Here is a 14,101-nt window from a genome sequence, read left to right as displayed (position 1 = left end):
ACTGTATGCAGCTCACAGTGATAACATTGGCAAATGTACCATTACAATTTGTAATCATTTTTTAAGATATGCGGTTTCTCATTTCTAGCTAGTCATTGCCCGATTTTTATCAACTGCAACTGGCTAGCTTGCCAATTAAGCTTGTTGGTCTTAAAGGTCCAATGTGTGGGATTTATTTGCATTTTGTGGTGATATTACATATTGCACCCAACGACATAACCCTCACCATTCCTTTGTAAATGTCTACGGTGGCAGTAAGCGATTTTTAATCCAATGCACTTTTTGTTAAAAATCTGCGAATATTTCCTCACGGTCTGCTACACTCTGTCCAGTCCCGGCTCTGTAAATTCTAAAGAAAAAAAATCAAATGAAAGTGGGTTCACAGAGAGTTACTCAACATTTTGTTATCAGTTGGGGATGATGATGACGGAAATGTCCTCTTGTTTTTCCTTTTTAGATTTGGGACACCGCTGGTCAGGAGCGTTTCCGGAGTGTCACACATGCTTACTACCGCGACGCTCACGGTAAGATGCTTCGGTGTTCGTTCATATGAATCGGTTCGAGCGTGACCGTCATCTGATGTCTCATGCCTTTGTTGTCTTCAAATGGACGATTGACACCAGCAGTGTCGCTATTGCTCGCGCTCTTCTGTTGGGATAGTAAAAAACACTGCATGGTTGCAGCTGATTTTATAGACGTGTGTGTGTGTGTGCGTGCGTGAACGACCTGAACGAGCAGTCATTGGGGAACACACACAGGAGTTATCTTGACCACAAATGTGTTCAGCGACATACAAAATAGCATCTTAATTGATGGTTGTTGTGAAACTGTATGTGTTTTTATTGTATATTAATGAGTACTGTACAAGTTTGTGAAGTGTGAAAACGTGTTCCTAATGGTTGTGTGGAATTGCACGTGTTCTTGCTATCTGAAACTACCACTGTGCTTTTCCTTTCTGTATCATTAAATGTGAGTGTGTGTGCGTGTGTGTGTAGGGTTGGCCAGCTGCCCAGTGGTATTCTGCTCCGTCAGTGTAACAGTTAACCTTCGCTGATCTTTAACAAGACGTCCAGGGAGTCTACATGCTACTGACTTTTAAACAAAGCTCATTCAGTCTGACACGCAGGATCAGGGGAGAGGGTGCAGCCCGAACGCAGCTGTCATGAAAGCTGTCGATTTCGTGGAAACTAATGGGCAGTTTTTTCGTGAGTCATGCTTTGAAATGTAAAGATAGAACGGTTAAGGGGTCTCTGCCTCGTTGCTGGGTAGGATGGAATATGTCCTAAGTCTATAAAAAGACTCGTCAATTATAGTGCCTCCACTTTTTATTTATAATTCAAAGCATGGCACATCCAGTTTGGAGGAAAAACGTTGCCAGAAATTCAGAAATCCATCAGTTTACACTGAGCATTCATAAAGCTGATGAATTACGTACACTTACATTTATATTTCTAGTGTTTCTTATTCATCACCACATGAAACATGAATCATTTACTGGGCACATATTCTCTGCCCTCTCAGTTACATGTATTGCAGGGAAGAGGGTGAGAAGTCTATCTATATTTTGTCTAAGGACAGTGACATCACTGTAAAGAAGTCCAGTTGGGCCGGGAAGGATCCGCCAGTTGGATCCTTTGTTGCTCCGGATGTAAGGATGCATTTGTCGGTCGCATTTGAAGGAGTCCTGGAAGCCAAGTCGCCCCACTGTAACGCAATCGGTCCTCAAATGTATCCTCTGAAGGAGGCGGCCCTTGAATTGGGACACGGCGATGTCACATCACTGTGTTGCTTGACCTTTTCAATTATTTTGGTGATTATATTGATATCATAACCGCCTCGTCCACACTGCAACCTTCCCCTGTACTTGACGGCAACCTCACTGAACAGCAGGGCTGTGGTTTGCACGTGTGTGTGTGTGTGTGTGTCCATACCCACTGCTTCTGCTGGCCATGTCTTTCTACAGCGATGCATATACTGTATGTGTCTGCTTACACGAAGCCATAAATCAATCTACCTCACAATTGTGCCATGGGGGAAATTCGGTGACCGCCAAAGTCATTGGGGTTTATTGTCTGAGAATCATCAATGTTTGTACCAAATTTTTGTGGCAATCTGTCAATTACGTTTGACATTTACACTGAATAAGTTAAAACTATGACCTGCAGATGACACTTGATGAAGAATCAGGGTATCAACCAAGTCTGTAGGTTACATTTGTTGGAGAGCATGGAAATATTTCACCACTTTTTACTGCATGATTCAGTCTGGACAGAGAGCGCGGACAGAGAGACTGACATTGCCAATGTCAGTTTGTTTTATTCAGCTTTGGCCCTCGATCTGGACTGTTTTTAAGTAATCAATGAGAAAGCGAGAAGATCCAGACACTCAGTGAAAATGAACTGATGGTTGCTGTGCGCTCTGTGCAATCTGCCAGGCCCATCTGGCCCAGCCGCGAAAAGTCCAGCTGGGTCCAGAAACCAGAGGTAGAGGGACAGTTTGTCATCCCCACAGCATGGAGCGAAACCACGGGGAGAGAAAGTCAGGCTCGGAGTGGGGTAGACAGGACAGGGAGGGGCAGAGATGTTAAGGAAGAGATTCAAAGCTGACGCAAGCATGGCAGGGAGGAGGTGAAAGATGGAAAGAAGGTCAGGTAAGAGACATGAATTCATTAAATCACTAAAGGAAAGCAGTAGGTTCCCGAGAAGAGAGAAGTCAGACCCTCCAGGTTTGCTGAGGCAGGAAACCACTGCGCACAATAAAGGCAACTGACACAAATCAACTAATGCAGAGGGAGTGGAGGGTGAATTAAAAGTACAAGTGGACTCATTGTAGACCTTTTCAATAGAAGCGCGCCCTGTAAAGAAGTGGCTGCACAGGAAAGTGAGCGCAGAGGAATTAAAGAAGAATGGAGCCCAAGGTTGTCTGGAGTGCTCAGGCAGCGGAAGACAAGTGAGTGGTTTCACTCCAGCCCCTTTAATAATGTGCAGACATGTACAGTACTGAATGTAGAAGTGAAATGACAGAACTAAGAATTATTAGTGGGTTGAGGAGGGGGTTACGGCTGTGAAATAGATTGTAAATAGAACACACACGCACTCACACACACACAGCTTTCCTTAAGCAATGGCTGCTCGCCAAACTTCACTACCGTATTTGCTCAAATAGTTGTTTTTTTTTTAATCTGGCCTGCTCACCAGCAGCATCAATAGTTTAAGCTGCAGCAGAGGCAGTAACACGCAGCTCACAGAGGCAATTACAAGACTTTAGAGTGACCCCATGTGACATTTTAAGAAATAACAAATGAGAAGTTGGATTCATAGGAAATAGAACACGCTCTTGCTTGGTTTAATACACTTAGTTGTTTTGCAGCTTTAATTTGTCTAGTATGACCAGGAGCTATTCAATAGTTTCACATCCAATGGGCTGGACTCTCCCAAACCTGTTGTAGTGTCTTTTACTTTCTGTCGTTGCTAGAAGAAAAAAAAAAACCCACAACGAAATGGATGCAGTGATACATCAGTGTCATTACCTCATTATGTCTTTGCCCTGCTCTGCCTCATTCCATCCTGCCTGCATCATCTTTTATTCCCTCTTATTCCATCTCCTTGAGTTACTACTTTCATCGCTAATGAGCGACTGTGGCATGAGGGGACGAGGCACATCGCAATGAAGACAAGACGATGGACGGCGGGAGGGAACGTCAATCAACGACCATCAAGAGTTTGATGCGTACAAAGTATGAGAAAGGAAAAGTAAAATCGATGGAAAAAGAGAGAAGAGAGGAGAAAAAGAGAGGGGAGTGGATGAAGAAGAGGGAAAGAGCAATTGGAAACAAAATACTGAGGATATTGCTCCATCATAGGGAAAAGCCGTGAGCTGTACGATCCATCATCAAGATTTCTCTTTGACACGCTCACACACACACGCTCACACACACACACACGCACACGCACACGCACACACACACACACACCAGCTTCTTGTATTTTAAAACAGCCCTGCAAGGTCAAATTCAAAGCCATTTCTCAGACTTTATTCTTTGGCATCTGTGTGAAGTGAGTTGAAATGGAGCTCAAATGGAGTGTGTGTGTGTGTGTGTGTGTGTGTGTGTGTGTGTGTGTGTGTGTGTGTGTGTGTGTGTGTGTGCGTGTGCGTGTGCGTGCGTGCGTGCGTGCTTATTCTCTCCACTGAACTTGTCTATACACTGTAATACCTCTTTGCGGACTTTAGTTTCTTCGAGATGTCATACTTCACCTGTTCCTTTCCTATTTAACATTTACCTGAAAAGGCCGCCTGAAATGCGAACGAGTTCAGCCAAACTGTGCGCCTGGAGACTTTAGATGTCCACCCCTTTCTAAAATGGATGGCGTGGAAAGGAATCCCCCCCCCCCCCCGTGCTGTGCTTAGACAGGAGAAATGAGCTAGAAATGACAACTGCTACTGTAACCGTCGGTGGACTAACGAAGGCGAGGGAAGGAGGGGACGCTGGTAGCAATTTCACACGCGCTCTCTCATTTGTTCAAACCGTAACATTAGTGCTGGGGCAGCAACTTTCTTGAAGGGACCTAGGGAAACTCATCAGTCAGATAAAACACAATTCTTTTTTCAGGTGTCCTCAGTGGGCAGTGATCGTCGGTGCGCTTTTAATTTTCAAGTCAGTCACGGACCAGAAGAGATACTCTTGGCAGCAGAATTGTCGCAATTTGCAAGCTGATGGATATATCCTGGCAGTGCTCTTAGTGTGCACGTAAATCAGTTCAGTCTATAAAAGTCACTTCTGAAACCACATTTCTAACTTGATGCCTGTCATACCTCTGAAATACTCATTTATACCCAGTGGCAGAAGAAGCTTTTAGATGCTTTACTTCAGTAGGAAATACTATCACATAAGCATAACATATGTAAAAACAAGTACAAGTACTGGCCTGTCATATCCAATGTACAGTCATGAGAGGACTATCAGTCTGCTCATCTCATTTTTTTTGCAGTAAAGCAAGCAAGCATATTTCCACAAAATATAAACAATTCCTCTCCTATTCCTTAATGGAAAAACTATCAAATATAAAAGTACTTGTGAAGAATGGCCTCTTGTGAGTGTTTATTCCTTATAATAACAGCTACTGCCGGAGCTCTCAAATAAATTGAGTAGAGAGAACAGTACTTTCCCCCTGAATTGTAGTTGTTGTACAAGTGTAATTGGTATATAAACTGGAAATAACATTTAACTTGACAAAATGTAGAATCTGTTGTTTAGATGACATAAATTTCTTTGCCTGCAGTGCTGCTTTTTAAAAGGCGCTGGGTCATCGTGGTCATCAAGTGGCGCAGGGCACAAAGGAAGTACTGTCTGTTGGAACCACAACCCTCTCAGAAACCGAAATCGCATGCAATCAAATTAAGGCCAAAAATACCATGAAAGAAAACCTCTGAAAAAATATGCCATACATACTGTTTAAGGTGTTTTTTAGCAATGTGCTGTATATGTCTATGCCTCTTGCAGCCACTAGTTAATGTTGCGGACTGTAGTCAAGTACCTTTGGAAAATATGTTGGGTTTTTTTTCATCATTATTGTGCGAAGCCTACAATTCAACATTAATGAAACCCCTCGGTGAATTGCAGGCTTATCTCTATTTGCATTTGTATGCAAATTTCAGTGTGCGTCAATTGTTTATGTAATATACTTTGAGGGGAAGGAGAGCAGCCAAGGTCAGCCAGCGATTATTGACGCAAGATTATCATCCAAGAGGTGATGGATTGCTTTGCTCTTTATGGATCACTTCACTCCATCAAACTCCATCTCTTCCTGCTCAGGCTGTCCGGCAGGAACTACGGTAGTCAAGACTGACACTGTCTCATGAAGTCAAATCAGTTAAAAGGTCATATGGTATGTGATATTGGTGAGCTTGCAGTTTTCACATTTAATGGGAATCGCATATTTAAAAGCTAATTGGTTTCTTTTTAATTGAAAATCAAAAAAAAAAACCAAAACCTCATCAGCTTCCAGAAATAATATGAACTATACCAAAACTATTCATCTGAGCATTTTCTTTTATTTATCTGTACCGAGATGTAGTAAATTTTACAGATGGAAATCGTGTTTTTTGCCTTTGTCCATAACCATCAGTTGCAGAGCCCCGGTATCATTTATTTGGTGTCACGCCTCTGGCCACCAGTTAAATGTAAGTCCAGTATTTACTCTCATTTTAGCTCCATTTTTGGTCTTCTCCTCTTTTTTCTCTGCAAACAGCCACCTGCTGTGGTTGAAAATTGTGCTGTCTGTCAGAAAATGGACACAAATTAACACTTCTGTCAATTTTTCTTGGTTGCTGTGTGTCAGACAGTGCAGTTTTAGTACGTCCTTGCCAGGCTTGTAGAAATAAATAGATTTGATTGAAATATTTGATCTTTTTTTTTTCCCATAATTTTTCTACTATAATTAAAGGCAACAGGAAAGCACTTAATACTCTGACAGCTTCTCTCCCCGTAAACATACCTGCGTCTGTCTTCTGTTTACCTGAGCATATCTTCGATTTAAAAAAAAAAAAAATTGTCTCACCTTTTGTCTTTGACTGTCTGTAATTCTTGTCAGTCTTTTCTCACTATTGCACACTTCCCGTACCCTTTAGCCTCCCCCGTCTTTCAAAGTTGTTATTTCTGTCTCATGCCTTCTACTTTGCAGCCCCAGCGTATATGCATGTGACAAAAGCTCCTCTGCTGCTGTGAGAAAGTTCTCTAGCTTCGTTTGTTCTGTGCCCCAGGCAAGATGTAATTGGATCAAGGGAGGGTGAAGGGAAAGAAACTGTGGCGCTTTGGTGAATCGGCAGGTTGCCTCCTTCTCATTTTTGTCTCCCCCCCCTCTCTGTGTTTTCTCGGTTTGACAGAGACAGACCACGCGCACAGTGATTACAAGTCATTAAACACTCTTCACGGACTTGTCTGGCTGGAATAAATAAACAGAGGAGCTAATCTAAAGTAGATTGGTGACAAGGCGGCCGTGGCTGAGTGATGGAACACTGTTGGAATGAGGATGGAGTGAGATGTAAGTAAAGGAGAAGATGGCTGGAGGGACCAGATGCAGTATAGTGGGAGGAGAGGTGCTCTGGGGGTAATTAGCTTTGGCTGATTGTTCCACGTGAAGGTTGATCCGGCTGAGAAAATGAGCTACAGTTGCGCTCAAACGTGTAATGAGTCTTTCTTCTGTCTGACGCAGCTTTATTATGCACCCCCTCCAGTTTGTGATGCAAAATACCTGAGGTGATGCTCTCCTGTACGGCAGCACGGTGCACTCGGAGGTAATTAGATTTCACTTGCGGGAAACTATACTTTGCAAAAAAGGATGCTCCTGGGTACTGCAATCTGTAAATTTGATTGGTCGACCAGTCATGTCGGAGTTCCTGGACTGTGACACTGCTCTGACCAACTTGACCCGTGATGACCTCATATTGCACACATATCCCACCTTCCAATCACTGTTTTTAAAGCTGTACATCATTGCCCACAGCCCCCTGCCTTTTTCTGAACCTGCTGGTCATGTGTGGAGCTGATTTAGTAAGTTGCCGGTTGCAGCAACTCTGTGGTACCACCTCATTAGTGGATGGTTACGGGTCTTGTGCTGAAATATGTTGTATCATTGAAAACTATGGCTTGATAATCACCAGTTCATTCCCACTGCATTCTCTTTAGTTGGTTGTCTGTTTCCTTTATGTCTCCCACACAAATGCAGTCAAGTTCCAAATGTGTCTTGTTTTCTTCTCTCTCTCTTCAGCTCTTCTCCTTCTGTATGATGTCACGAACAAAGCATCCTTTGACAACATCCGGGTAAGAACAACCGCACTTCTTTCTTCACATCTCTGACTTATATGACTCAATGCAGCTCGGTTTTTAATAATTGTTCTGGGACATGAATGAATTCCTCCAGGTTGCAGGTGAGAAAAGCAGTCCAAGCATCTTGGTGTCTCCATTACCAAGTGTCTTGGGTTGAGGCTAATGGACTAGTGAAGTGTCGACCTATTTTCGAACCCTAAGTTACGATCATTAGCTTTGGGTGGAGCTCACCGGTACAAACAGCAATGGAATCCCTCCAAATGTTGACTGGACTCAGCCGTAGAGACACGGCTCAGTTGTTCAGAGGAACTTCAGGGGGATAGGCAGAGGAGAGGAGATGGGTTTTGAGGCGCGACTGGAAGGTGGTGAGGGAGTCATAGTCGCGGATCTCTTGGGGGAGGGAGTTCCAGAGCCTGGGAGCTGCCCTGGAGAAGGCTCTGTCCCAGAACTGTGGAGGTTGGTTTTGTGGGTGCAGGAGACCGGCAGTGGTGGACCTGAGGGACTTTGGGGGCTTGGTAGGGGGAGAGGAGATCAGTGAGATATGGGGGAGCAAGATGGTGGAGGGCTTTGAAGGTGAGGACCAGGACCTTGAAGGTGATCCGTTAGGAGACAGGAAGCCAGTGGAGTTCTTTTAGAACTAGGGTAATGTGTTGCCAGGATGTGGTGTGAGTGATGAGTCTGGCGGCTGCGTTCGGGACCAGTTGGAGTTTAATGATGGAGCCGGAGCTGACGCCATAGAGGCTTGAGTTGCAGTAGTCGAGACGGGAGGAAATGAAGGCGTGGATGAGTCGTTCAGTGGCGGGGTGGGGCGAGTGAGGGTCTGATCTTGGCGATATCACGGAGGTAACATTCAACTCTTGAACATTTAGATGAGGTGGTTTGTGAGTAGTGTTGCGTGTTTGACGGTTCTGTAGATTCCGTAGTCTGTCTGGTAGTCTGTATGGCTGACATACTCTCTTCAACACCCTGACAGTGTGTGTGTGTGTAATGTCAAATCCTGTATTTGCTGAACCTCATTGTAAACATATCAGATATATAATATGGGTTCCACATTAGTTAGTACAGTGCTTTACAGAAAGTGTGCAGCTGAATGCAAAAGTTTTTTTAAGTAAGGTGCACACACTGGCCCATGCTCACAGCATGGATCAGATAATGAACGACAGGGACAGTGAACGATGCTGATTACAGTGGCAACAAATGAAAGGAGCTGATGGAACTGAAACACATCGGGGGTGCCTATTAGAACTGACTACCCCCCGCCCCCAAATGGACCTGTCTCTTTGTAGTGGCAGCCTGTCTGTCACCTGAACTCCGCTCCCTCTGTGATTATCCAGCCATCGCCCGTCCTAATTCAGGCCCACTGCCCTCGGCCCCGTAGGTGCAGTACTTTGATCAACACTGCGCGGAGATAAGAGCAGAATATTGTGTCATTAAAGTTTGTGTCTTTCACATGAAGGAGGGGAATGGCTGCGGAGCCATCTGGCAGTCCTGATGCATTTACATCTGGAGTCCGCCTTTGTGTGTTGGTGGCGTTGTTAGGGTGTTACTGGTTAGCATCTGTATGCTTGTAACAGTTTCTATTAAATCACTAATCATCTGGTTTCGGAAGCCTCAGATGGGAAATAGAGGACAGACCGGGGAAAGAAAACTGATCTCAAAAATTCCAAATTGTAAGTTAGTAAAGTGCATGCCACTTTCTGTTAATCTGCTCTCCTTTCTTTTAGACTCCACACACATTTAGGTTATTATTCTGACAGAATAACTGTCAGGGTGTAGCTACATATTCTGCTTTAGGAAAAGAATCATGTTGTTCCTGTTACCAGTCGACAGGACTATTGTTACTCCTTCCTCTCTTGCTCTCATCCCACGAGATTGAGTTGGCCACAGATAGTGGCAGGGAGCCAGGTTACGATTGGAAATCACTTTGTTCTCATCGACATAAAAGGGACATAGCATGGCTGCTGTGCCATCCTACTTTATTGCTTAAATTTCAAACATAAATATTTGATTACTCGATGAGGAAAAAAAGCTAAACACTCCACTCATGTGTTAAAGCTGCATTGTCGAGAACATTGACGTGCGTACAGTGTAATTACTGTCAGTGTTTGTCAAGTGTGTCAAGAGAAGTGCGTTCTCTCGTGGCGACAATATTATAGTGTGGCTTTTCTTTTCTGTTGCAGCGGAATATGCCAGTGACATCATTTTATCAATCATTGTTACACTAAAAACATTATCAACGAAAAAACATACTTCGTGTCACGGCTCCGCCTTGACTGATCCTATTCTGTTAGAAGAACAGGAAGAGAGTACGAAGAGGTATTTGAAATCAGAAGGCGTTTTTGTCAAAATAGAAAATGTGGACTGTACTATTAGATGGGGTGTATACAAAGTTGGTACAATGCTTTCACATGTGATCGCCTGGACTGGATTTATGTTCAGCTTGAATTGAAATTATGAATGAGTTGCCCGCTGCGTATCATCTGAACGATCACCTCACGCCAGAAGGAGCCGCGCAAATACGTCACCACATGTCACACCTTTGACATGTATGGAGCAGCTATCCTACAGAGACGTCACCACGTGGGACGGTGTTAGTCAGTTTGTGCTACAAGTTAAATGCCATGACATGCATGCAAGCACAACAACAGCTCTAATGCTCCTAGATGCAAACGCAGTGGGAGGTTAGTGGACAGTGTGTGTGGGTGTGTCGTGGGGAGCTGGAGAATATGCTCTATGGGCTGTAATCCCTGCGGAGAGATGAAGGGGCACACCTGTTCAGCTCAGAACAGAACTTCATCCTGACACACACACACACACACACACACACACACACACACACATCAATTCTAACTACAGCACTTTAAGTACAGATTGTGCAGGCCTAATTTGGTCACACACACCCACACACCCCAGTGAAGTGGTGATTTTCCTGGGCTGTGGTTTTCTCCACTCTCACCTGTTTGATATATTCAAGTAACACTCGGTGCCGTAGAGAATTACAGTGTCGCTGGCAGTGCAGCGGCGCATTGAAACTCTGGCCCGGCCATGTTTGCCCTTTTTGTCACTCCTGTGTGTATTTGCATTATGCATTTCATACTTTCTGTATGCCTTCATAATATAATGTAATACGACCCTGGGTTGCTAAAGGCCTCCGCTGTGCATTTATGTGTAAAAAAGTTTGCCAAAACACACTCCTTCACTTTCTTAACGGCAGTGAATTGAGATGATAGATGCCACTCGTACAGTATGTGTGTACGGTAGATAGGGAGCTGTCACTGCTGCTTAGTCTAGCTTAGCACAAAGACTGTGAGGCAGAATCTACCTGTCTGTCAGATATTAACAAAGCCTCTAGAGCTCGCTGTTTTCAAACCAAAATGTGAATTTGTGACTTTACAGTTTTCTAATGGTGCTCATGGCAGCTTCATATTTAGCGTAAAAACTTAAGAGTAGTATTGGTCATCGAATCCATCTTTTAGCAGGAAGCTTATAAGTCTATTTCCCAAGAATGTCAAACTATTCCCCTACTGTACTGTACCCAACAGAGCAGAAATTTGGAATTCTAAATCTGCTCTGCGCTAAACACAACTCTATGTTTACTTATACTTTTATGGCTTTTCCTGTTAATACTTTGGTACTTTTAATTAAGTACAAATTTGAAAGCAAAATTTATGAAGCATTTTTTTATACTGGTACACAAACAACAGTTTGTTCTTCTTCCGTGGCTGATTCTATGTGTCTTCAACCAGCAGGAGCATTTAAATACACAGAAGGCAGTGAAAAAGCAAAAGCATATATTTATATACATATATAAACTGTATATATAAAAGGCTACGGATTCGTAGTCGGATTTCGCTCAGGTGGCGGCTCACTGTGACCACATCCATGAACATCCAAGGCCACTGCTGCCCACTGTATCAGCACACAACAATAGTGCGGATCCATTAGTAGCAGGGCCTCAGGGTGAAGGCTGCAGAGCATCGGGACCACAAAGAGACAGAGACTCGCGCTCTCCATCTCTCAGCCTCTGTTATTCTGACTTTCTTTGGGCTTTCACTCCTCTATTCCTCTCCCCATCTGTAAACATGAGTCCATACGTCTTGTAGTTTCCTCTCTCTTTCCATTTCAGTGGTGTGAGGTTCTGAATTTAGTTTTCCATTTGCCACAACATTAGTTCTTTTCCCCCTTCACATTTGTGGTGATTGAGCGTCATCGTCCTCGTAAAAAATAAAGAAGCAAACAAAAAAATCATTGTGTTTTTACATTTGGCCCTCTTAAGCCACTCTCAGACGCTCACCTCATTATGTTACTAATGCAGTTTAATTACTCAGTCCAATGTCTGAATAAGCTGCTCGTCGTATTTACTCAGGCACGTAACCAACAAGGTCGGAGCAAGTAACATTTCTGTTTTAAATGCATCAAAGTTTAAGTCTAACGCTGATAAGACCTACAGTCTCCCTAATCGCAGAATGCTTAATTTACAACTTTATGTATGATTTTTTCTCTTTCTGTCATCAGACAGCTGAATTGCTATGAAATAATCATATAAATTTCAGCCCATAACTACACGCTGTTCATCAGCAGTCGTTTCCAAGCTGCTGCGCTGTGGGGGGATAGAATCGCCACCTCAGAACCAGGATGTCGTCTGACGGAGTCGCACATGAATCCAGGTTAACTTAAAACAGTGGAGTGTTGCGTATTAAGTTATATTGACAGTTTAAAAATTACAAGGGAAGTTAGCGGCAAATTAATGTTGTCCTGATCCTCACAGACCCCGACCCACGCTGGGGAGCCTATGGGAATGTGTTGCAAAATCTCAGTTTTCTCCGGGCAGAGGAGGAGCCAGCATAGTGTGTCCAAGGGTCTATTTCTCACAATGATCATGAATTGAGGCTTCAGTTTTAAAATCCACCACTGATGCATCTTTCCGTACGATAAAATAGAAATCTCGTTTAATCTTTGCCTTGATATCATTATTTTCCAACTGCTACCCCTTGCAGTGTCAGCTACTAAATGTTATCCACATGATTATAATTGTGTTTTTACCAAGTAAAGCTGCATTTGGGGGATTTTAAAAGCAAGGTGCATTTATTGACCTCGGATTAAATACTGAAATTTTCACAATTGTGAAAAAATGCTATTTCTCAGAAAGGCGTATCTCTGAATGAGCCACACGCTGCAACTCAACTCAACTGTTGTTTCGTTGGCTTAATACAATTGACAATAGAGATCTATTCTATTCCATTCCGACTGTCCTTCATGTTTTTCTCCTCCTCATCCCGCTGCTCTGTCTTCGCCCCCTCTCTCCCGCTGCTCCAATTACATCCTGCACAATTTGCACAGTTGCTACGAGTGAAGAGAACCAACCTTCATGACGCTCTGTGCAGCTGACACTGGGCCATATCTGCGATACACAAAGGTCTTTGTGTGACAAGGTCGTCGTCTCTGCCCCCTTTTCATGTGACGGTTTGATGTGGTCCTGTCATAACAGAGAAGACTGAGGTCGCCTGTGCGTCTGAATGCTGTATCTACAGTAAGTCAAAAATACGCAAATTAGGGTGACGAATCCTAATCTGTATTTGGCGACATCCAAGATGGTTTGTAATTTTCACGTGTCAAAATATGATTTTTGCATGTCAAAGAATATTCAAATTAGGGCGACACATCCACATTTTGGCAGATTTGTCAAATATATTGGAAATTGCCCTTGTTGATATCGGAAATGGGGAAATTAGTTCTTCACAAGTCACAGTCCTTTTTAAACATGGGCAAATTCAGATTGTAGATATATGTAATCTGAATTATTACAAGTGAAAAATTAATTAATTCACCCAGTAAATTGAAGATATATCTCTAAAACAAATATTTTCTACTTGAAATAAATTTCAACATGTGAAATAATAATGTAAAAAATCACATTCTGACACTAGTAAAAAATTAAATCACGACCTGTCCGCACTACCTGTTAAATGTTGAAACATCTTCTGGCGTACTAATGTTATTATATAACATATTAACATCATTTTATGCATGTAAATAGGGTTGTGGCCTTTCAGGAGCCCGATGCCTTTAAACAACTGAATCCTCTCCAGCCTCTTATCAGGGCTTTGCGGTGGAGTCTGAAAACACTCTGCACGGTTGCCGATTCCCACCCACTCGCTAAACACACACACACACGCACATACACACACAAATATGAATATACACAAGCACGCGCACACAGTCTGATTTTATTGGTATTGATCAGCATGCAGGTGCACAGAAGCCTCGAAGAAAAAA

General features: G+C 43.2%; 1 protein-coding gene across 6 annotated transcripts in view; it reads left to right on the top strand.

The window, feature by feature from the left end:
• LOC118287936 (ras-related protein Rab-26) overlaps positions 1-14,101 on the top strand; it is a 62,973-nt gene that overhangs the window by 30,012 nt on the left and 18,860 nt on the right. For 4 of the 6 annotated variants that reach the window (XM_035613590.2, XM_047327718.1, XM_035613586.2 and 1 more), the window contains 2 exons: positions 458-524; positions 7,767-7,819. In XM_035613590.2, the coding sequence (XP_035469483.1) occupies positions 458-524; positions 7,767-7,819 (120 nt within the window). Of the gene's footprint in view, positions 1-457; positions 525-6,882; positions 7,041-7,211; positions 7,294-7,766; positions 7,820-14,101 lie in introns of those variants that run through there. The other 2 variants (XR_004785766.2, XR_004785767.2) reach the window with 2 other exon arrangements.

Source organism: Scophthalmus maximus, chromosome 16, assembly GCF_022379125.1.
Source record: "Scophthalmus maximus strain ysfricsl-2021 chromosome 16, ASM2237912v1, whole genome shotgun sequence".
Taxonomy (NCBI): domain Eukaryota; kingdom Metazoa; phylum Chordata; class Actinopteri; order Pleuronectiformes; family Scophthalmidae; genus Scophthalmus; species Scophthalmus maximus.
This window is presented reverse-complemented; position numbering and strand designations above follow the sequence as displayed.